Source organism: Equus caballus, chromosome 23, assembly GCF_041296265.1.
Source record: "Equus caballus isolate H_3958 breed thoroughbred chromosome 23, TB-T2T, whole genome shotgun sequence".
In the NCBI taxonomy this organism is placed as follows: Eukaryota; Metazoa; Chordata; class Mammalia; order Perissodactyla; family Equidae; genus Equus; species Equus caballus.
This window is the reverse complement of record NC_091706.1, coordinates 31,137,611-31,161,686: the sequence shown is the minus strand read 5'-3', so window position 1 is coordinate 31,161,686 and position 24,076 is coordinate 31,137,611. Positions and strand designations below refer to the sequence as shown.

Genomic DNA, 24,076 nt, shown 5'->3' with positions numbered 1-24,076 from the left:
TTTGCCCCAAATTCTGGGTGGCTGCCCGCTGACCATTCCTACAAGTGATAGCCAGGTGATCTCTTGGTCTTGCAATAATTCTACCAAGCTGGGCATCCTGAGGAAGTTTCCCTCGGGAGCGGCTCTGCCCATTCCTTGAGGTGTCCTCACATGCAGGGAGACCTCATTGTTGAGCTCAGAATGTGCCTTCCAGACAGATTAACACCCCACATATAACAGATTCTTCGGCGGGACCCACCCAGTTCCTGGACCCTGCCCTGGCCACTCCAGTGTCCACAATCGCAAAACCCATCCATACACACACCTGCACTGACTGCTCACCTGTAAGATACTCAGGAATCAGCAACGTTTTCTAAATGAAGGTAAGTTACGGTTTTCAGGAAAATATTCCTATCTCTGGTCCTTTTCAGAGCTGCGAGTTCTCTCCTCCCTTCTGCTCCAGGAAGGGTAGAGGAAGGGGAAGGGTGGACTGCTCCCCATTTTCGTTAGGGTCAGCTGAGGTGTGGGGACGTGGCCCACCACCCAGACTTCCTGAGGGAGAGAAAGGCTCTTAGGAGCAGGTGACATTCGTTCCTCGCCAAGAGATCCAAGAGCAACATTTCCCTCTGCCACTCACCTCAGGGCCTACATGCCCCCACACTTCCAATTCCAAAACTTTCTGAGGCAACAAGGGGAAATTCTGGCTGTATCCTTCCAGAGGAACGCGTCCCACCCTGCAGCTGTGTATAGTTCAGGATAGTGAGGGAGCAGATGGAAAGACAAGTTGAGCCAAGTTCTGGACTTGAAGGGTTTTTCTCATTTTGAAAAGGCCCGGAAGTTTTTAGAGTAAGCTTTTTGTACTTTTTATGAAAAAGTAAAGTGTTTTAAGTACCGGACATCTGAGTAAGGTCAAATACAGGACCCAAGATAAGACTGAGAAAGCCACTGTCAGGCCCCCTACAAGGGACTGGTCATCTTGCAGAAACCAAAAGAGGAAATCAGTCAGAGCTGACTTCCCTCCTTCCTTTCCCTGAGCATAAGCGCTGGGAACCCCAAACCCACTCCCCCAAAGCACCACACAGAGAACACTACTCTCTCTTAGCAAAAGCATTTATTGAGGACGATCAGTATCCTTGGTTGTGCTAACCATGGTTCTCATCAGAGGATGTGTTCTCGTGAAAACTGCAATGCTTTCTCAACAAGGACTGAATGATTACTTTGGGGACATTTTTCCTCCCTGGAAGTGTTGGAGAAGCATTTCCTGTTTGAATAGAAGAGTCAGATCTCTGAAGACAGTGCTTTCACTAGAGGTGAGGGTGGCCGGAGGGATGTGGCATACATCATGCATGCAGGTGGGTCTTGGATGGGGCACAGACTCCCTGTAGGGTGGGGAAGGGGGTTGACTCTGGCATAAATGCTGGTCCTTGAAGGCCACAACTTTCCAGGGCTGTCTGATCCTGTCTCTTTTCTGTCTAACCCTTGTATGAAAACTCTTGTCAGGGGGGACAGCATCTTGGCTGCAGGACATGGTCCTTGCCCATTCCCCTGGCTGTGGGTCAGAGAGAGCCCCGTAGTTGGAGGGATGTCCCTCGTCAGGCTCTACCTGGGCCTGCAGTTCCCCCTTCTGCTGACTTAACTCTGCAGCCTCAGGTTCGTACCTACATGCCAGTTTCTCCTCTAGGAGCTTCCCCATGGCTGCCATGAGCTCATGAGCTTCAGGAGGCCCACAGCTCACGAGAGCTGCACTTTGAGCTGGGTCTCGGAGCGGTGCAAAGGTTGACGTGAACTTGGCTTTTTGCTGGGGACTTTCCTGCCCTGTGATTTTTTTCTTGGAATTAATCCACTGAAAAAACTGCCTCATTTTTTTCTGAAGTAACTTTCAGGAGGAAACTGTTCATTCTGTGACAGATATGGGGAAGCACCCTCTAATTCTCTGTCCTCAATAGAGTGGCTCTTCTTTCTGGCTTTAGACGTCCCACCTCCTGAATCCTCGCTTCCACATTCTCCTGCTCTGGAGTCTAGAGGTCTCACTGTCTTTGCAGCTGGTGGGAAATTCCTATCCTGGCATTTCCATGAGACATGCTTAGAGGCCCAGGGTTCCCGCCAATCCCCATTGTCCTCCAAGTGGACTTGTAGCACCTGGGAAGCTCCCATGTCCCCACTGGAGACGCTCTGGGACTGAGTCAGTGAGGAGTCGGAAGGCAAGCTATCTGAAGTAAGGGATACGTCAGCGGGAGAGCCTTTAGGCTGGCTATGTTCCTTGCTCTTCAATTGAAACTTCCACTCGGTAAGGAGTTGTTTTTTAATGTCTGATGGTTTGGAATCTTGGGGAACTGGTATTTTTGGTGAGGGACATTCACTGGTCAGGGTAGTTTCTACTTTGCTCATATTGATATTTACCATTTGGGAGCTTCCCAACTTGTTGGTTGTCAAGATGTCACAAGATTGTGATGTAAGAACGCACAGCTCCTCAGCCTTGAATATCTCCCTGAAGTTCATGGTGGACATGGAAAAATGTTTTCAATTCTTCTCCACCATCTCTTGGCCCTGAATCATGTCCTCTCTATCACTGGAACTCACATTCTCATCCCTTGGCACATGTCCAGCCCCAGCTTGCCTTGTGGGTACCTCTCGGCTGCATCTGTTATTGTCTAGTGCAGTCTTACTCTGACTCACTTTGTCTATAAAGCTGTGTGTGAGGATCTCTGAAGTCTGTCTGCCATGCTCGATTGCCTGGATGTCCTTGGCAAGCTCCTGGTCGATATCAGAGTGGGATGGTTTTAGGGCCCCCTGTCCTTCGTTGCCCACAGATGAGGTAGCAGGGAGTGGAAGATCCAGGACGGGGACTGAATTCATTGTTTTCACCTTGTTTCCCTGGAAACTTTTAGAGCTTCCCTCAAGGGGCTTGGAAACCTCAGCTTTGGAATCCACCCCAGAAATATAGGTGGCTGAGGAGAGAAAGTCAAATTGGGGAAGAGGCCGTGTTTTGGCTTCTCTCAACTTATAGGATTTTATGGATTCAAGAACTTTGAGGGGTAGGCCCCACCTCTGACTCACGCGAAACCTTATAATATGGGCTTCTAGCACCTGTCGGGTGTTGGGATCCAGAAAAGAAAGCTCTGGAGTGGTCATCTGGGGGTGGGCCCCACCTACTGTTATGTTTTTCAAATGTCTGTTTTCCATCTTGTTCTGGGAACTCCCAGAAGGAGGGGATGGGTTGTCCTCAGCCAGCCGTGAATGCCACACCCCGAGGGGGATCCTCCCCGCAGTGATCTGCCAAAACTTCTGGCTTAGATGTAATCTAAGAATGGTTTTCATTTCATTCTGGTCTGTGTCCTTCCTTGAGACATTTAAGAGTTCATTCCCTGAGTAATTCCTTGAGTGACACACACAGCTACTTTTTGTCTCTGAGGCAGCCCTCAGACTCTTTAGTAGGTAGCATTCTGAGACCCTTTGAGGACTGTCTTCTGTGCTCTTCTCTAGGATATATCCAAGATTCCTCTTCATGTCCTGCCTTAGTTGAAACTTTGTTGAGATCGTCTCATGGAAGCTTCCTGGGAAACTCAATTCAGTCTCTGCTACATACTTGCTACTCTGGCCCTGAAGCTGATGGAGCTGTGAGTGAGCATGTCTGCCTTTTTGCCGAGATGTTTCTGTGCATTTACACAGAGACTCTAGATTCCTACTGGCATGGAGGCAGCAGTGTGAGAATAGCCTCCTTGGAATGTGGAGCTCCATTTTATCCTGGGGTTCACTGGTGATATGAAAATGGCCAGGAAGGACAGAAACTGGTACATAGGCATGGGAGGACTGGTTGACCAAAGGAGGGGTGAGAGCTTGAGGACAAGTGGCTTCTTGAGATTTTTGGAATGCAGGGACTAAACCCCACAGACTTTCTTGTTGCTTCTGCAACATGTGCCATTTGAGGTGTTGATTTTCAGTTGAGCTATGAGAGTCTGACTGAATCTGGGATCTATGGAAAGACACTCCATGGCCCCTAATCTGGGATGGAGAAGAAGATGGTAGGATTGAGAGTGGGGATTGAAGGTGGGCATGGGGCTGGACCTGAGTGAAAGGTGGGGGCTGGGATTGGGGGTTGGTCTGAGAGAAGGGTTGCGGATGTACATCGGGGAGGGGAGGAGGGTGAGAATGGGGAAGTGGTGGAGATTCTTGCTCCCACATCTTGACTGCAGAAGCCTTACAGATTCCATTGAATAAGACAAAATGAGACCCTAGTGGGGCACTACTACTAGAAACCAGGAGAGTGGCCACCAGGGACTCACTGTGCAGAGAGGGAAGACCCCAAAAGAGCTGGGTATATTTCTGCTGCAAGTTTTGTCCCAAAGTCTTGACATACAGTAGCTGTTGACAAATGCTCAGCTGCTCTGGTTTGCCTGTGATGTCCCAGCCAGTTTTGGGGGCTGTGGTGTCTTGTACGTCAAGTGGCTGCAATGAATTCCCTGAAGACATCCGTTGGTTTTCTGAGCACATTTGTTTTGAAAATAGTCCTTCCTCCTTTTCTTTCTTCTCTAAAATCTGGAAATCCATTCTCTTTTTTATTTGTCTTGCCAAGAATGCCTGGCCGTTAAGGCCAAGGAAAGAATGGCTGCTGGCCTCCATGCGATTGGTAGCAGAGTCTCCCCAGAGACAGGTCTTTGGTAGACGGAGGGAAACTTGCTCTCGTTGAAAATCAGAGTGTGATAATGTGGGGAGGAACATGTTCTTGGCAGGAGCCTGACAACAAGAGAATTCTGAAACGGACAGACTTGAATGGTCAGTGCCTCTGACTGTTGGGACATAAGTGGACAACCCACCAGGGCTATCTGGAGATGAGTTCTCTGGAACAGACTTCAATAAGATGGAAACCGATTTAGATTGAGTCACAGTTAAAGGGTGGTCTGTCGGTGGTGAGACAGACAGGCTTGGTGGTGTGTGATGACAAGCCAGTGAATCAGTGGGATTGATTATCTGGGACAAATTTGGTGAGGGGTTAATATCTTGGGAAAGGGTGCGGTCAAGAGAGAAGATCGTATTCAGAGACAGAGTGGCCTCTGGTTGGAGAATAGGACCCGTTGCCTGGGTGTCATGTGGTGGGAGAGGGGGAAGGGCAAGGGGTTGGGGTGGGGAACGGTCTGCTGGGAATTTGGACTCCAAGGGAGGAAAAGGCTCTGGTGGCATAGAGTGACCCGGTAGTGAGGGTGAAAGTCAGCTAAGGGTGTCATTGGGTTAGGTGAGAGGACGGAGGGGGGCGGTGGGGAAGGGTGAGGTGGAGGGGATGGTGTTAGGTCTCCTGGAGGGACTTCTGAGAAGGCAGAGGACAGAGTGAATGATGACTCAGTCCCAGAAGCTGTGGAAGCCATAGAGGACACAGAGGCGGTATCATCTTCCAGCTCCTCCAGGAACAGCAGCCGATTGACCTCCACGGTTATGCTATTACACACCTCACAGGAGGGGTCTGGACATAGCAGTTGACGAAAGCAGATGGTATCGTGATGCTGGCCCCGGGGACTGAAGGAGACAGGAGATACATAGCTGCAGCCAGGACCAGAACAAATATATGGGGCCCTGGCAGGTCTGACAGAGGTAGGGGCACCCATTGCATACTGTCCTTTCACATCCCCCCACTTCCTTGAGCTCACAATCTATGTTGTTTCCTTCTCCCCAAGACTTTCACAATCTGGATTTCAAAATCTGAGGATTTTCCCTCCCTTATCAATCTCACGTTTCACTGAGGCCCTAGAAATTCTTAGACCCTGCTAAGAAGCGGGATACAGGACAGAAGGATCGTGTTTAGTCACCTTTGCAGCAGAGAAAGCACCTTCCTTGCCTCCTCTGCTTCGCTCTGGCAAGCTCTCCAACCTGGGAAACCAGGAAAGTGATGAAGACAGAAGCAAAGAGATCTTTTAGGAGGCAGAGTAGAATGTCCTTTATGGTACCCTTGGTAGATTGGACTTGGAGACCTCCAAGAATTAGGATTCAAGATCACACGGTTAATGATAATAATAAAGCTCACGTATGTATGTTGCTTTATCATTCACAAAGGGCTTTCATTCATATATGTATGTCATCCCATGTGAGGCTCAAAAACACCATGTGAGGAACATAGGTCACTGGTTACTTCAAGGAAGAATCTGATCATCCAGGAAGTCAAAGTACTTTCACAAGGTCAGGAGACAGAAGTTCTGACTCTTGACATCTCATATGGCCACTTATTGGGCAATGCCCATTGCCCAGGTCCATCACTGCTTCATGCCCAGATGTGGGCAGAGCAGGAATCTGAGAAATGTTTCAGGTTCTGACTGCTTTCCCATGAGCCTCTCCTCTGAGGGTTCTGTTTTCTGAGAGGGACTGTATCTAGCGACTGACATCCTCAGAGACCATGGACCTGGGACCTCATGAAAAGGACAGGAAGGGTCACCCTTGGAGAGCTCAGGTGGGATAGGTAGAACCTTACCACTTGGTGTTCCACCTTTTCTTCTCCTCTTGGCTCTGCCCTGACACTGAGAACAAAAAGAAAAGAATGAGGGGCTGGGACTCATTGGTCTCACTTCTCTGTTTAGGAAAGTCAGATATTTGTTATCCATGAATAGTATGACTCTCTATTTTGATTCCTATAATTTTGCGTTCCTTCCTTTTATTAATTTTTAAAGGTGATAAAATACTTTCAGTTTTTCCTTCTTTGAAAACCTCGAAGGAGGATTTTTGGCTATGAGTCCACACTTGATATTCTCAGTCAGAAGTCCTCTGCTCAAGGAGGGCATAGACTCTGAGGCCCACAGTCACATCTGTGCTTCCTCAGATAGGCCCCTGTATCCTGGGACAGAGCTCACACTCCAGTGTCTGCTCAGAGGCTTAGCCCTGCTCTCCTGATCTGCCCAACACGAAGGAAGGCTTGGCAAGGGGCACCTGACATGGCAAGATGACTCATGATCAAGTGCTGGGAACGGTGTTCTCCTACCCAGATCTGAAACGCTAAATAACTGAATCAAGGACTACAGAATCACTGTTTGGGATTTTATTTGGGAACCTACCAGCACACCCATATAGTCTGTGAGCTTTAAATGGAATCCTTAGTCCTCCCTGAAGCCCTAGTTCTGCCTGTTCTCTTTCCCTAAGAGAGCAATAGTCTGTCCTCTCCTCAGACTTCCCATTTTAGGTGTCTCTCTGGCCCAGCCAAACTCATTTAAAAATGTGAGAAAGGGAACAGGAAAATAAAGAATTATTCTTTGAGGAGTGACTTTTGGTTCCAGCTCCAACACTTAAAGAGCTTGGGAGTCTTTACTACGGTCTTTAGGAGAAGCAAAAGCTGAGCAAACTGAAAATCAATGGCTTTTCTTGAAGTCACCAGAGAATTGAGGTTGCAGGGCAAACTGCTACCCAAAATCTTCAGAGAGGGTGAATGCAGAGAATCACAGTTAAGATCAGCTTACCTGGAGCAGAAGCCACTAGAGCCATAAACTGGTAGAAACACGTAAAAGACACTGACAAACTGCTGAGGATGCATGTGGGCTAGCATGAAAGTGAGAAACTCCTGGAGGACCATTTAAGGGGAGGCCCCACCTACTTGTGAGTTTTACTTCTGGGAACCCTACTAAGTTCTCACAGTGAAGAACCATGAAGAAACTCTGATGTTTCTGGCACAGGAGGGTGGGGGAGAAAGGTTACCATTTTGAAAGGATTTTGAAATATCCCCTGAGTGTGCTCCGTAATAGAAGCCTCCTCAGCAGGGGAAAAGACTACCAAGCCTTAGCCCACGTGGGTGAAGGGCAATTACCCAACTGCAGCCCCCTGTAGCCTTCCTGTCTCATCTAAAGAGTTCAAAGAAAAGAAAAAAAAAGCTTAGAAACACTTGTGAACGTCACAACCCAGGGACACAGGCCCACTAAAAGATTTAATTATATCCCCTCCCTTAACACCTTCCCACCACGTCCCCAGGACTGCAGTATAGTGATGGGATCATAGCTGAAAGAGTTGCAAGGCATAGGCTCTGTTTAAGGAGGAGATTCAGGGGAACCTAAAGACACAAGAAACACAAAAACAAGGACACTAGAGGAAATTGAAGCCTCTGACATGCACAGCTACGGTAAATATTAAACACAGCCCAACACCTAGCCAGATGAGCATAGAACTTCGCACTAAAGGTTTATTTATTTCAGTTCCTATTTCCTAATACAGCATGTCTGGCTTTCAACCAAAAATTACAAGGCATGCTAAAAGGCAAGAAAAAACAGTCTAAACAGACCAAGCAAGCATCAGATCCACATTCACATTGACCCAGGTTTTGGAATTATCACACATAGAGTCCAAAATAACCAGGATTAGTATGTTAAGGGCTCTGATGGAAAAAATAGATGGCACACAAGAACAGATGAGGAATGTCAAGAGACAGAGGGAAATTCTAAGAAAGAATCAAAAGGGAATGTTAGAAACCAAAAACACTGTACAAGAAATGGAGAAGGCCTGTGATTGTCTCATCTGTAGATTGCATAAGGCCAAGGAAGGAATATGTGAGTTTGAATATATGTCAATAGAAACTTTGCAAACTGAAATGCACAGAGAAAAAGAAAACAAATTTTAAAGCCCAGAATATCCAAGAACTGTGAGACAGTTTCAAAATATGTGGCATGTGTAATTGGCATACCAGAAGGAGAAAAGAGAAAGAACAGAGTAGAAAAAATATTTGAAGTAGTAATGGCCAAGGATTTTCCAAAATTAATGACAGGTTAACCATAGATTGTAGAAGCTCAGAAAAGACCCCAACAAGATAAATGCTAAAAAAGTCTATACTTGGACATATCGTCTTCAAACTGTAGGAAACCAAAAGATAAATCTTGAAAGAATCCAGAGGAAAATAAACACCCTACATCTAGAGGAACAAGGATGAGAATTGTGGGATTCTCATCATAAACCATGCAAGCAAGAAGAGAGTGGAGTGAAATATTCAAAGTGTTGAAAGAAGAAAAAACACCACCCACCTAGAATTTTATATCTAGTGAGATTATCATTCAAAAGTGAAGGAGAAATAAAACCTTTTTCAGACAAGCAAAAACTGAGGGAATTCATCAGCAGCAGACCTGCTCTGCAATAAATATTTTTTAAAAGTTCCTCAGGGAGAAGGAAAATGATAACTTGGATCTTCATTAAAAAGAGGAAGAGAAGGAATAAATTAAGGTAAAATGAAACTTTTATTTTTCTTATTCTCAATTGAGCTAATAATAATAGTGACAATGTATTGGGTGATTATAGTATATGGATAAGTGAAAGGAATGAAAACAATGTTACAGAGGACTTACATTAGTTATAAACGTATATTACAAACTCTACAGCAACCACTGAAATTTTTTTTAAAGAACAATTGATATAGTAAGAGATGAGAGAAAACGGAATCATATAAAATGCTTGTCTAAACCAGAAAACGCAGAAAAAGAGAAGAAAAAAGAATAGATATAATGAATAGTGAACAGTTATAGACATTGTAGATATGAGTCCTACTGTATTTTTTAAAAAATCACTAAATATAAATGGTGTAAATTCACCAATTAAAAAACAGAGACTGTCAGTGGATAAAAAAACAAGACCCAATTAAATGTTGTATACAAAATGCCCACTTTAAAAATAAAGATACAGATAGATTACAAATAAAGACAGAGAAAAACGTACCATGCTAGCACAAACCAAAAGAAAACAGGAGTAACTATATTAATTTCAGACAAAGCAGACTTCAGAACAAGGAAAACTATCAGGGATAAAGAGGGGTATTACATAACCATAAAGGGTCCATGCTCCAACAAGACACACAGTCCTCAACATGTATACATCTAACAACATAGTGTCAAAATATGAGGCAAAAACTGGTAGAACTGCAAAGAGAAATAGTTGAATCCATTGTTATGTTTGGAGATTTCACCCTCTCTCTCAGAAATGGACAGATTCAGCAGGCAGAAAATCAGTATAGATGCAGTTGACCTGAACAGCACCATCAGTCAACGTGATCTAATTGACATTTTGTAGAGTACTTCATCTGATAATATACATTCTTCTCAAACTCTCATGGAACATTCACCAAGATAGACCACGTTCTTGGCCACAAAACACACTTTAACAAAAATAAATAGAGATTGTACAAAGTATGTTTTCAGACCATAATGGAATTAAACTAGGAATCAATTACAGAAGGATAGCTGGAAATCCTAAAATGTTTGGAGATTAAACAACACGCTACTAAACACATTGGTCAAGGAAGAAGTCTCAAAGTATTTTAAACTAAATGAAAATTAAAATAGAACTTATTAAAATTTATGAGGTACAGCAAAAGCAGTACTTAGGGGGAAATTGATAGCATTGAATGCATCTATTTGAAAAGAAAGATTTGATATTTCTGAGGGACCTGATTTCCTTACCTGATTGATGTCTCTCTCTTTCCGAAATTTTGGGAAACATGGACTCCTCTTTAGGTAGCACAGTGACAGAAGAAGGAGCCCCACCCCACACAGGAAGGCAGGGATGGGAATACCTAGGAGCTCAAGCTGGAGCTCAGCCATGGTGCATTAACATTCCTCAGACAAAGAGGGTGATCTGCATCACCAGAAGTGCACTGCCACCTCAGGCAGCTGGGCATTAAGAGTGCACATTCTAGACTAGAGTTCCAGGCCCACGTCACAGAGCTTTAGCATAGACACCAGAGGTTCTTGAAGGTCGGGGAGGGGAAAACACAGAAGTGATGAACCCACAACCCTTCCCCCACCATCCAGGCCAGCAAATCAGTCCACCCCTCTGAGGCCCTTTAGATACTTCCAACTTACCTTCCAACTCCACATATTCACCATAGCATATATTTCACCTTGGTGAAATTTTCTATTTATTCTGTTACCCAGCTATTACCTAAGAGCCTTTTATTGCTTGGTGATCTCCTTTTGGACCCCCACGTCATCTTTGAAAGTCGGTCCTGTGCCCAGGGATTTACATCCCCAAGATCTACTCGGCCTTCAACTAAAACTTCCCCTCATACATAATGTGTTTTTACCTGTATGAAATCACAAATACACTCAGCAGCAGCCCCACCTCCCATTATCTCCTCAAAAGACTCCACTATCACCAAAAAGCATGAGAGAACAGAGTAGCCTGTATCAACCAACAGAAAGCCTGAGAAAGAGGGCCACAAGGGCGTGGCACATCCGTGGACCCAGGGCAAACAACTTGAAAATGCTTGGTAGTTCTTCTTTTCCCCAAATCCCTCTTAGGCTAGTCAGCCTCTAAAGGTTCTCAAATCTGGCCCCCTCCACCCATACGGTGTCTCGCCCTGCTGCTCCCTCTTTTTCTCTGCCAAATCCCCCCCTCCCAGCAAAATTTTAAACTTTTCCATTATTTTACAGAGCAGTTGTGCTGGACCATGACCTGCAGGGTCAAACTCCTCTTGATTTAGGGACTAGGCTTCTCTTTAGCATAACTTCTAGTGAGCACAGTTGTAATCATATTTGACAGTACCTTTAGGTTTTTTTTGAATCACACCTATGGTTACTTCTTCCATGAAAGGTTTTATGATTTTTTCCCCATCTACTTCCTATCTTTTCCCCAAAATTCCCATTGACATCTCTGTACCTTTTTAAACAATAATGTCATTTTTGTTGATGGTGTATATATATTTATTTCATCTCCCCCCACGCTAGCTAGTCATTTAATAGTTATAACTTTTACAGCTTCATTGTTCAGTGCTAAACTGCTGGAATGAAGCCCTGTGTCGTGTCCTCCCTTTGCCTGCCCGCATTCCCTCGCTGAGTCTGATGAATCTATCTTAGCCGCAGACACCCAATCCTTTCCCTCCATGTGAGAGGGTTTACCAGTAATGACAGCTCCTTTCTCTCCCTGTCTTCTCCCTCATCCACAGCTTCACCATCGTCTCTACCCAAAAGGAAGGTACACTTCAAGCCCACCCCTCTCATGTACCCTCCCTCGACTGCAGGAGGTCTCTGTTCAGACAAATCCCTCTATGTATCTGCTTCTCTGGCATTGTTTTTTTTACAGCAAGTCTGGTCCTGACTGCCCCTAAGGTCCCCAGGACTCATGATTGTAAAATCATCCTTTAAAGTCTGAGCAAGATAAGCTCCACCAACAATAGTTTCAGGTGGGGCCGGCCCCATGGTCGAGTGGTTAAGTTTGCACACTCCGCTTTGGTGGCCCAGCGTTTCGCCGGTTTGGATCCTGGGCGCGGACATGGCACATTCATGGACATTCATGTGTGTGTGTGTGTGTGTGTGTGTGTGTGTGCGCTCTGATATAGAGATAAAGGGGAGGGAGGGAGCGGAGACAGAGACAAAGTGGAGAGATATCGAAAATGGGTCAAAATACTAATGGGTACACCTGGATAAAGGGTATATGGTTGTTTACCATCCATGCAACTTTTCCACAAGTTTATCTTTAAATAAATACATTTTAAAAATGGTCCGTTGGCTGTTGACCCAAATTTTGCCTAACCTTTGAGATTTCTGGCTTTGATTCCCGCAGCTGCCATCGCTAGCGTACCCAGACCCCAGAAGTGTGCAATGGTGACTTTAAAACAGTTGTCGCAGGTTCTGTCCCAGGCAAGAAACCCTGGATCCTCTTTGCACATTTAAAGTGTGCTAACATTTCAACAGGGTTTCACGAAATACTGGAAAAGAACATCCCCCCCCCCAAATTCTTTTTTAAAAAATTATACATAATATAAAACAAAAACCAAAGTAAAGAACAAAATATTCAACATGTGTACAGCATGAAACCCTTAATTTCTTCCTTCTCTGGTGCCACTGGGTCGTCCGTCTTCTGGGGTTTTGTGGTGTGAGTTGGTTTGCCGGCACTTGCCTCTGCTCTGCTAGTCAGTTACCACTCCTGCACCGGATTTCCGTCTTCAAAAAATGTGTTGACATCTTTTGTCATATCTTCTCCCCTTCTTGTCATCCTCAAGGGCCTTATTCTTTTTAAATCCTTTACTTGTTTTAGCAGCTTTATTGAAATATAGTTCACATACTATACAACTTACCCATTTAAAGTGTATAATTCCATGATTTTTAGTACATTCACAGATGGGTAACCATCACCACAGTCAATTTTAAAACATTTTCATGACTTCAAAAAGAAACTTCATAACCTTTAGCTGTCATGCGCCTGTCCTCTCATCCCCCAGCCCTAAGCAACCACTAGTCTACTTCCTCTCGCTCTAGATTTCCCTGTTCTGGACATTTCGTATGAATGGAATCATACGAGGTTATTTGTGACTGGCCTCTTTCACTTTTGCGTAATGTTGTCAGGGTTTGTGCATATTGTAGCATGTATCAGTACTTTTTATTGCCAAAAAATATTACATTGTGTGGAGATACCGTAATTTATTTACCCATTCGTCAGTTGATGGACGTTTAGGTTGTTTCCGTCTTTTGACCGTTATGAATAATACTGCTATGGACATTTGTGTACAAGTTTTTGTGTGGACATATGTTTTCATTTCTCTTGAGTGTCTAGCTAGAAGTGGAATTTCTAGGTAATATGGTAATTCTGTGTTTAACTTTTGAGGAACTGCCAGACGGTTTTCCAAAACAGCTGCACCATTTTTCCTACCCACCAGCAGCATAGAAGGGTTTCAGTTTCTCGGCCTTCTAACACTTGCTATTATCTAACTTTTTGATTCTAGCCATCCTGTGTGTGCAGTGCTATCTCACAGTGGTTTTGATTTGCATTTCCCTGGTGACTAATGATGTGGAGCATCTTTTCATGTAATATTTTACTTTTGGGGAAGGAGAGGAGATAAAAAAGTGTTTGATCTCCTGTGTTTAACTCATCATACAGTAGCTCGTTTTAAATGTATTACAGGAAAGAAACTTTCTTCTAAATCTTTGAAAACACTTGCATGGTGATGTGAAGTCCTTATCACATGTACAGGTTTCTCCTTCTGTGCTCTCTACGTGCTGCAGTCACTGTGTGACTGAGGGACTGCAACACCGTGCACTGCACTTGCTTAGGAAGATTCCTTTCTGCGTGGGGTGGAGGGAGGAGTTAACTCAGTGACTTCTCAGGCTTGACTACAGGGCTGAGCAGAACTGATGGCCATGGCCAGAGCATCTGAAGCTCAGTGCGTTTCCTCCCCATGGCTCTGTCCATCTGTTTTGGGTCAGTGAGCTCCACAGGTAGTAAATGTCAAAGAAACGTGAGAGCTGAGATATGGGCACAAAGCATACACCTGAGAGACGGATGGCAGGATGTTCCCATGGGCTTTTCCCCTTAACCATAGTGTAGGAGACGGGCCGTATCACACGTGCCAGATGATGACTGTGAAAGTGGGGTGAGGGGTACATGGGAAGTTCCACTGCTCTTGTGCATGTTTAAACATTTCTGTAACAGAAAGCTTAAAATAATGAAAGAAGCTGGGTGCCTCCTAAAGAGAGGGAGGGGACGAGAGGATACCTGGCAAGGGGACTCAGTGCGTCAAGATGAGGGTTTAGCTCTCTCAATAAGGACATTTCAGGAAGTGTAATCATTGAGGTTAGGAAGGAAACCTCTTTTCATATAACAGGAAAGAAGAAAAGGAGGAACGGGAAAAGGTTTCTGTGAAGGTTTATTGACGGAAAGTTCCTGTCTCATGACTTCTAGTTCCTCTGTGATCAGTGGTCCAGCACAGCTACTGAGCAAATGGAGACAGCCTAAATTTGAGGAAAGTGAAAGAGATTTGAAATAAATTTGAGTGTCCCTGGAGAGAGAATGGAGTAAGGAAACAGCGACCTAAGCTCCATTTGTCTTGTTCTCATGTTAGTAAGCATGGGATAATTCTTTGTGGAATGAGTGAGTGATTTCCAGCTAGTGCTGGGGCTGAATTTACTGTGGCATCGGTAGACTCCATTGTGAGATTTAATCCAATAGTGATCAATTGGTTATAGGAAGGCATTTCTGGGAAAGGCAGAGAGATGGGATTTTGCCAGACAGGAAGGATTAAAAGGGATTGGATGGGGCCCATTAGTAGCGGAGCTTTTTTAATGTTGGTTAGCTGACAAACCATCGAGTCTACCCCGGAGAGGGAGGAAATGTAAACAAGAGCTTGACCGACAGACAAGGAGTAAGTGGAAAAATGAACGGCCTGGAGTTGAAAAGTTGACAAAGGGCATATGAATCAGAAGAATGAGAGACGAGGCCAAGGGGTGGAATGTCCGACTGTAATAATCTGGATGGCTGAAGTGTTCCTGGTGATAAGCTCTGGAGTGTGGCAGTAACTACACTGGAATGGAAGTAAAGGACCCTAAGATGAGATGATGTAGAAACTGAGAGGCTGGTCTTTGGCTGGTCTATCCACATCGATGGTAGAGCCCTCCATGGCCTCCTCCCCTCTTCAAGTCTCTTGCCCTGGGCCCCATCCCCCTCCCAGGACCTCCACAGAATCTGCATTCTTTCTTTGACCTCAAGTTTCAGACATTGTGGGTTCAATGGCATAACTCTGGACAAGAAGATACAAGTGTGGAGTGAGAGAGGCTGTAGTGGACACCGGTTTTGTTTTTGGTTTTTGTTTTAACACCTAGCATTCACAAGCCTTTCTGGGAAAACTACCTCCAGTGCCCTCTGGGATACTCACCCCATTTGTGTAGTGTGTGTGTGTGTGTGTGTGTGTGTGCGCGCGCGCGCGCGTGCGTGTTCGGTTTTGTTACAATAGTTACCATTATACTTGTATCTTTTCTAATGTCCTCAAATTCCTTTCCCTTACTCGGAGTCTTATTTTGTTTGTCACCTATATCTTGACCCCCTCTTATTACTTATAGAACAATCATTTTATTCTATTTTTCCCTTTTCTCCTCCCTTCCATTTTTAAAATCATGTTGTTTTTAGGAAACAAAATTGGTATTTTATTTTTCCACCCTTGTAGCCATCTTTATTTTACTTAGACGTCTACAACTTAATGTATTTAACGCTCACCATCATAATGCTTTTTGAATTTTGCCCCAGTTGACACTCAGCCAATTTTTGAGTCCCAGTCTGTCTAAGTGGAGTTGCCTTTCCTCCAAACCCCTATTGTAAGGGTGGGTATGTGTGCAGTCCATGGTGAGACCCCCATATATCTGTAACCTGGTGCATAGTCTGGGACTCACCTCTGGTTCATGAGCTGCAGGTGTTCTGGGGGAGACCAGCCATGGCTCCACCAAGGCCGTGAATATCAGAGGCGGCACTTCCATCCTGATAGGTGAACTGTACACACTAAGGGCAAGATCTTGTATATTCCTATTAAGCATAGATGGAAGGAAGGCAGCAAGATCACCTGGCTACCTGGTCAACATTGTTACTATTGGCAGGTGAGTGATGCTTTTGCTCTGCAACAAAATATCATTTGGCAGTCTGAAGAAATACCTACAGAGGGGAACCACTTCCCCCAGGTGCCTTTCCAGTAGGGAAACCTCAATGTAAAGTTTAAAGTATTCTTCCCTAACACATTAATATGACTCGCATGACAGATTCTTAAGGCGCGTCTGTGCTGTTCCTAGCCCCTCCCCCACCAGCCCAGGATCCACTGCAGCAATACCCTCCCCCACCCCCCAAATCCCATTCAGGGTTCACCCACCTGTGGGGTCCTCTGGTCACTGACCTCTAAATCATGATGAAGCCACTGTTTTTTCTTCATTGTTGTTTTATGAATTGCATACCTATTCTTGACCCTCTTCGGATAGAGAACACCTGTCTTCCCTACTCTCTGAAGGATGTAAAACATTCAGTGAGCGGGAGGTGTGGGCTGCTCTACACTTTCGTTAAGGCTAAGCGAAGAGGCAGGAGGCAGGGCCCACCTCCTCAAACTTCATCAGGGAGGAAGTGGGCTTTTGGGGGCACGTGATATCTCTTTGTCAACAAGAGCTCCAGAGCCCTGGTGACCTTTTAGAAGCCAGAGGAAGCAATCAGTAAGAGCTGAACTCACTCCTCCTTTTCCCTAAGCACAAGCCCTGAGTTACCTGAAACCCATGCCCCCAACACAGGACACAGAAAAGACATCACTATTATTAGAGAATCATTTATTGGGGAGAATTAATATTCTCCACAAGAAGGAATTATTTTGCGGTGGGAAATTTTCCGCTCTCGAAACGCTGGAAAAGCGTTTTCTGTTGACATAGAGACGGACCCCTAAACATAGTGCCTTTAGCAGTGGTGAGAACAGCTGGAGGCCCCTGGGCCGGCTTGACGCCTGCAGGTGGAGCTTGGATGGGGCACATGCTCCCTGCGGGGCACAGATAAGGGACGCTTCTGATCCAATAGCTGATCTTTAAACGCCATGACTTTCTGAGGGTGTCTGTTCTGGTCTCTGATCCGTCTAGAACATGTAGGATAATTCTGGCCAGCAAAGACAACTTCTTGGTGGCAGGACTTGGTGCTTGGCACTTTGCAGGAGGGAGCCCTGTAGTTGGAAGGATGCCCCTGGACGGGCTCTGCCTGGGCCTGCTCTTCTGCCTTCTGGTCAGTTTTCACAAACTTCCTCAGGGAAGGAAGGGGCTCTTGAGGGCGGGTGACCTCTGCTGCACACCGCTGCCCCAGTTTCTCCACTGGGAACTTCCCAGGGACCGTCCTGGTCTTCTGAGCCGTGGTGGTCCCAGTAACGGCAGCCCTCCCTTTAACCAGGCCTCTGCTCTGTGCAGATGATATGGGGCTGCCCTTTTCCTGGGGATGTTCTTGGTTTTTGCCTTTTGTCCCAGGACGAAGCCATTGAAAAACGTGGTTCATCTTTTTTCTGAACAGACTTTCAGGAGGAGGCTGTGCCTTCTGTGATGAGGTCTGGGAAGACTTGCTCCCAAGCGTCCCCTCTGATGCTGTGATCTGAGTAGGGAAACTCTTTCTTGTAGGTTGGGATGTCCCCAACCCTGCATCCCCTCCACCAAGCTCTTTGTTGGTGCCCGGAGGGCTCACTCTCATTGTAGCTGGTGGGAATTTCTTATCCTCGTACCTCTTTCGGTCTTTCTTAGGGACCCAAGGCTCCTGCCGCTGCTGCCTGCTGATCCCAGTGTCCTCCAGATGGACATGTAGCACCTGGGAAGCTCCCATGTCCCCACTGGAGACACCGTGGGCATGAGTCAGTGAGGCCTTGTAAGTCAAGCTCTCTGAGGCAGGGGACCCGTCAGTGTGTTGGCCTTGGACCTGGCTCTGATTCCTCTTCTCTAGTTTCGACTTTAATTCCCTAAACAGATGTTCCTTAAGATCCGATGACTTCGGGTCTTGGGGAACTTGTCTTTTTGGTGCAGGGCTTTCAATGGTCCCAGTAATTTCTATTTTACTGTGATTCTCACGTATCCTTTGGGAGCTTCCTGGCTTGCTGGCTGTCAGCACATTACCAGTTTTTGACTGCAGAGCGTTGAGCTCCTTGGCCCTGAATATGTCCCTGGCCGTGCTGTGCACGGAAAAGGGTTCCGACTTCATCTTTTTGTCCTGTCGCCCTTCTCTTCTATCACTGGGACTCACTCTCTCATCCTTTGTCTCATGTTTGGCACCAGCTTGCCTTGCAGGCAGCTCTGGGGGGCATCTGTTGCCTAGCTGAGTAAATTTCTGACTCGCTTTGCCTGTGATGCCACATGTGACAGGCAGATGAGTCTGCCTGGCACCCTTACTCCTCTGAACAACCTCTGCAATCTCTTGGTTGATACCAGAGGGTGATTGTCTCGGCACCCCTTGTCCTTGCCTGCCCATAGGTGAAGTAGCAGGGCAAAGACAATCCAGGACCAGGGCTGAATTTGTTGTTTCCGCTTTTTCTTGAAGAACAGATGTAGAGCTTCCTTTATGGGGCTCGAAGCCCTCGGATTTGGAGTCCACTTCCAAAGTTGGGTTATTTGAGGGGGGACAGTAGAAATAGGTCAAGGACTGGGATGCAGCATCTTCCGATTTAAACGCCTGTATGGATTCAAGGACCCTGCAGGGAAGGCCCCACTCCATTCTCATACGAAAGCTTTTAATATGGGTTTCCATCATCTGTTGTGCACTGGAATCAATGAAGCAAAGCTCCTGGAAGGTATTCAGGGAGGAGTCCCCACCCACTGAAGGTGGCAAACTCCTCTGTGTTATTTGGGTGCGGGATTTGTCAGAAAGCAGCAATGTCTGCTTGCTGGCATGCCATGAACTGCGCACCGTCCCAGGGAGCCGAGCCTCACTGATTTCCTCAAACTTCTTGCTCAAATGTGCTTTCAGGACATTTTCAAGTTGTTTCTGATCTAGACTTTCCTCCAAGGCCCTTGAATTTTTCCCTGACAGACTTGCCACGTGACTATTTAGGTCTTTCTCAGAGTCATATGCCGGATCCTTATCTGAAGAGCTCTCTGAGTCACTCAACAGATGAGCTTTTGGGCCGTTCTCTGGGCTATGCCCCTGATCCTTCCCCATCTCCTTCTCTACCTGAAGCAGTTCTGAACCCCTCTCATGGAAGCTTTTGGATTGGCTCAATCCAACATTTAGATCTTTGTTCACCGAGATCCGTGAGAGTCCACGATTGCTCTCTGACTTAGCTATCTCTGAGAAATCTCTTGGAGGCATCATCAGTGACAGACACTCATAGATCCTGCGGGGCAGGCCCCACCGGTGTTGGATGAGCCTCTTTCGAAGGTGATGTTCCAGTTTCTTCCTCAGCTCATCACTGAGAGGAAACTCTGCGGGAAGGATGGAGATGGAGGCATGGGCCTGGGAGGCCTGATGGTAAGAAAAGTTGGGAGCTGAAGAACAAAATTCTTCCTGAGATCTTTGGACTACAGAGGGGGAACCCCACAAACTTTCCTGTTGCTTTTGCAACACTTTCCATTCCAGTTGTTGAATTTCAGATGAGGTGAGAGACTCTGATTCATCCTGGGGTCTATGGTGACACACTCCACAGATTCTTATCTGGGGTAGAGGACCAGATGGTAGGATTGGGAGTGGGGATTTAAGGTGGGCCTGGGACTTGACCTGAGTGAGAGGTAGGGGCTGGGATTGGGGCAGGGTTTGAGGCAAGGGTTGGGGCTGGATCTCAGGCAAGGATGGAGGTGGGCGATGGAGAGGTACTGTGGATTCTTGGCCCATGGAGGCATTTGAGATGGTATTGAAAAGGAAGATTGTGGTGCAGTCACTTGAGTCACGGACAGCAGAGGGCAAGGACTCGCTGTGCAGAGATGGGAGACCCCAGAAGAGCTGCATACATTTTTCCTGTAAATGGTCCTCCAAGATTTTAGGATATGGGGGCTGCTCATGCATGTGCAGCTCCTTTGGTTTGCCTGCACTGCTCCAGAAAGGAAGGGAGAGTGCTGAGTCACACTCATCAGCATTTGACTCTAGCATTTTCCCCGAAGGATTTAGTGGGTAGTCTGGCCTAAGTTTTTTTGGAAAAGAGCCCTTCTCCTTCTCCTTTTCCTTCCACATCAGGAAATCCCTCCTCTTTTGGACTTGTCTCTCCAGGAGTGCCAGGACATGAGGGCTGAGAAATGAGAGGTTACCAGGCTCTATAAGGTTAGCTGTAGGGTGTCTCTCCAGAGAGGACTCTGAAGAATGGAAGGCAAGAAACTCTCGATTAAAATCACATGGTGCCAAGGTGGAAGGTGCTAAGAACAAGTCTTTGGCACAAGCTTGCCACCAGGATAATTCCGAAATTGACAGGCTTGAATGGTCAGTGCCTCTGACTGTTGGGACATAAGTGGACAACCCACCAGGGCTATCTGGAGATGAGTTCTCTGGAACAGACTTCAATAAGATGGAAACCGATTTAGATTGAGTCACAGTTAAAGGGTGGTCTGTCGGTGGTGAGACAGACAGGCTTGGTGGTGTGTGATGACAAGCCAGTGAATCAGTGGGATTGATTATCTGGGACAAATTTGGTGAGGGGTTAATATCTTGGGAAAGGGTGCGGTCAAGAGAGAAGATCGTATTCAGAGACAGAGTGGCCTCTGGTTGGAGAATAGGACCCGTTGCCTGGGTGTCATGTGGTGGGAGAGGGGGAAGGGCAAGGGGTTGGGGTGGGGAACGGTCTGCTGGGAATTTGGACTCCAAGGGAGGAAAAGGCTCTGGTGGCATAGAGTGACCCGGTGGTGAGTGTGAAAGAAAGTCAGCTAAGGGTGTCATTGGGTTAGGTGAGAGGACGGAGGGGGGCGGTGGGGAAGGGTGAGGTGGAGGGGATGGTGTTAGGTCTCCTGGAGGGACTTCTGAGAAGGCAGAGGACAGAGTGAATGATGACTCAGTCCCAGAAGCTGTGGAAGCCATAGAGGACACAGAGGCGGTGTCATCTTCCAGGTCCTCCAGGAGCCGATTGATCTCAGCAGTTGTGCTATTACACACCTCACAGGAGGGGTCTGGGCATAATAGTTGACGAAAGCGGGTGGTATCGAGAGGCCGGCCTAGGGGCCTGCGGGAGACAGGAAGTAGAAAACTGTAGCCAGGACCAGAACAAGGAAAGGAGGACCTGCTGGCCTGTCAGGGGAGGGGCCACCTGAAGCCTGCTGCCCCTTCACAATGCCCCACGTCTATGACTTCACAATACACTCAGCAGCCCTCACCCCAAGGCCTTCATTCACATACCCGTTCCTATGGCAAACCCCTCCCATGACTACTGCAGGCTGTACTGAATCCCTGGAATTGCAGAGAACATGTTAAAGAGGGATCAGGAAAGAAAAGACTAGTCACCTTTTCAGAATAGAAATTAGCCTCCTTTTCTCCTCTGTTTCCCTCTGGTAATTTCTCCAACCTGGGAAACCAGAAGAGTGAATTACATGTAATACAGGTAGAAGCATAGGTGTTACACAGGAGTCCCTTTATGGGAGACCCTTGGGATATTAACGGGATATTAACTCTGAAAGCCCCAAGAATCAGTAGATGTGGTCAAACGGTCAATGATAATATTAATAAGGTTCACATGTGTTTGTTGCTTCATTTATAAAGTACTGTCACATACATTATCCCATGGGATGTTCAAAACCACCATGTGAGGAACGTAGGTCAATGGTTACCTCAAAGAGGAGTCTGATCATCCAGGAAGTCAACGTAGTTTCACAAGGTCAGGAGACAGAAGTTCTGACTCTTGCCGTCTCCCACGGCCACCCACTGGGCAACACCCATTGTCCAGGCCCATCACTGCTTCATGCCCAGAGCTGGGCAGAGCAGGAATCTGAGAAATGTCTCGGGTTCTGACTACCTTCCCATGAGCCTTTCCTCTGAGGCCTCTATTTTCTGAGAGGGACTCTATCTAGCGACTGACATCCTCAGAGACCATGGACCTGGGACCTCATGGAGAGGACAGGAAGGGTCACCCTTGGAGAGCTCAGGTGGGATAGGTGGAACCTTACCACTTGATGTTCCACCTTTTCTTCTCCTCTTGGCTCTGCCCTGACGCTGAGAACAAAAAGAAAAGAATGAGGAGCGAGGACTTAGTTGTCTTGCCCCTCTCTCTAGGAAACTCAGATATTCATCCAAGATTAATGTCACTCTCTATTTTTATTACTAGCACTTTGTGTTCTTTCCCTTTCTGAATTTCTAAAGGTGATAAGATACTTTCTATTTTTCCTTCTTTGAAAAACTCGAAGGAGGATTTTTGGCTGGAGTCCACACGATATTCTCAGTCAGAAGTCCTCTGCTCAAGGAGGGCATAGACTCTGAGGCCCACAGTCACATCTGTGCCTCCTCAGATAGGCCCCTGTATCCTGGGACAGAGCTCACACTCCAGTGTCTGCTCAGAGGCTCAGCCCTGCTCTCCTGATCTGCCCAACACAAAGGACGGTTTGGTCGAATGACGCCCGACATGGGAATGTGACTCATGATCCAGTGTTGGGAACAGTGTCCTCCTACACAAATCCCAAACTCTCTAAATAACCTAATGCAGGGCCGTGAAGTCACTGATGGGATTTTATCCAGGAATCCTCCACCACACCCAGATGGTCTGTGAGTTTTAAATGGGAAACAGTCCCAGCTGAAGCCCTAGTCCTGCCTGGCCTATTCCCCTAGAAGGATGATGTTCTATCCTCTATTCAGACTTGCCATCTTAGGAGTCTCTCTGGACCAACTCATTTAAAAATGTGGGACTAGAAATGGAAACAACAATAAAAAAAACCCCTGTTGGTGGCTTGCCCAGGGATCCTTACCTTTTGGTAGATTTTGGTTTTCCAGAAGGTTGGTAAAGCTGGAATCCCCACCAGGAAGCACAGGAACAGAAGAAGCAACCACAACCCACACACGATGGTGAGGCTGTAGTCACTATCTAAGAATGTGGAGCAGATGCTCAAAAACAACTCAATATGGCTATTCAGAAATGAGAGAACATTCCATTGACTGAAGTCCATTTTCTGAATCGCAAGGCTGCCTGAGGCAACTGAGCTCTGAGAGTGTCCGCACTTGCCTATAATCCCAGGCCTGCATCACAGAGCACTGAAGAGTCACAAAGGGTTTCAGAGGGTGGGGGAGGGGACATGCAGAGGGTGTGCCCATGGCCCCTTCCCTCCACCAGCCCAGCTGATCTCTCCATCCATCCTGGACCCTCCAGTTCCCTCTGCCCTACCCTGCCATCCTATTTTCCAACTCTGTCCGTTCATCATATCATACAATTACATTAATGAAATTTTCTGCCTCTTCCACCTGTACTCCAGATATTACCTGGGCCCCCTTTACTGTTTGGAGAGCTTGACTTTGGTTTCACCAATTCCACTGCCTCGAAAGTCTGAAATGCTCCCTGGAATTTTTGCTTGTACCCAGACATTTACACTCAGAATCATAGATGTCCTCAAATCCATCTTTCCTTTAGAATGTTTTTGCCTTACATGAACCCTGATACAGAACTTAAAGTTCTTCTTTACTCATTTAGTTTTGTGAATGTTGAATAACAAATTTTAGTTTTTTGCTTCAGTCAGCCTTTACCGTCTTCAGCCAGTGGGGCTGACTCAAATAATTGAAATGAGTAATTCATTATTCAACATTCACAAGACTAAAATCAGTACAGGCAGACATCACTTAATGAAAGGGATATGTTTAGAGAAATGCATCATTAGGCAATTTCATTGCTGTGTGAACATCACACAGTGTACTTACACAAACCTTCATGGTAGAGCCTACTACACACCTAGGCTATGTGGTGCTACCCGTATGGGACCACTGTCATATATGTGGTCCATCAGTGACCAAA

General features: G+C 46.3%; 3 protein-coding genes across 4 annotated transcripts in view; 1 reads left to right on the top strand and 2 right to left on the bottom strand.

Moving 5' to 3' along the window:
- The window catches only part of LOC100146487 (annexin A1), an 85,112-nt gene that overhangs the window by 45,318 nt on the left and 15,718 nt on the right, over window positions 1-24,076 (top strand). The window lies entirely within an intron of this gene.
- On the bottom strand, window positions 1,072-10,649 carry LOC111772134 (spermatogenesis-associated protein 31D1-like). 2 transcript variants are annotated; one of them, XM_070248648.1, is made up of 4 exons: window positions 10,380-10,649; window positions 6,434-6,479; window positions 5,778-5,838; window positions 1,072-5,487 (listed from the first exon to the last, which is right to left on the bottom strand). In XM_070248648.1, the coding sequence occupies exons 1-4, from the start codon at window positions 10,518-10,520 to the stop codon at window positions 5,013-5,015; spliced, it is 723 nt and encodes a 240-aa protein (XP_070104749.1). In that variant the 5' UTR covers window positions 10,521-10,649; the 3' UTR covers window positions 1,072-5,012. The 2 variants fall into 2 exon arrangements, with proteins under 2 accessions (XP_070104749.1, XP_070104748.1); XM_070248647.1 differs by lacking the exon at window positions 10,380-10,649.
- LOC138920412 (spermatogenesis-associated protein 31D4-like) lies at window positions 16,969-24,058 on the bottom strand. Its single transcript, XM_070248646.1, has 4 exons — window positions 23,043-24,058; window positions 22,251-22,296; window positions 21,592-21,652; window positions 16,969-21,313 (listed from the first exon to the last, which is right to left on the bottom strand). Exons 1-4 carry the CDS (start codon window positions 23,238-23,240, stop codon window positions 17,110-17,112), a joined length of 4,509 nt encoding a protein of 1,502 aa, XP_070104747.1. The 5' UTR covers window positions 23,241-24,058; the 3' UTR covers window positions 16,969-17,109.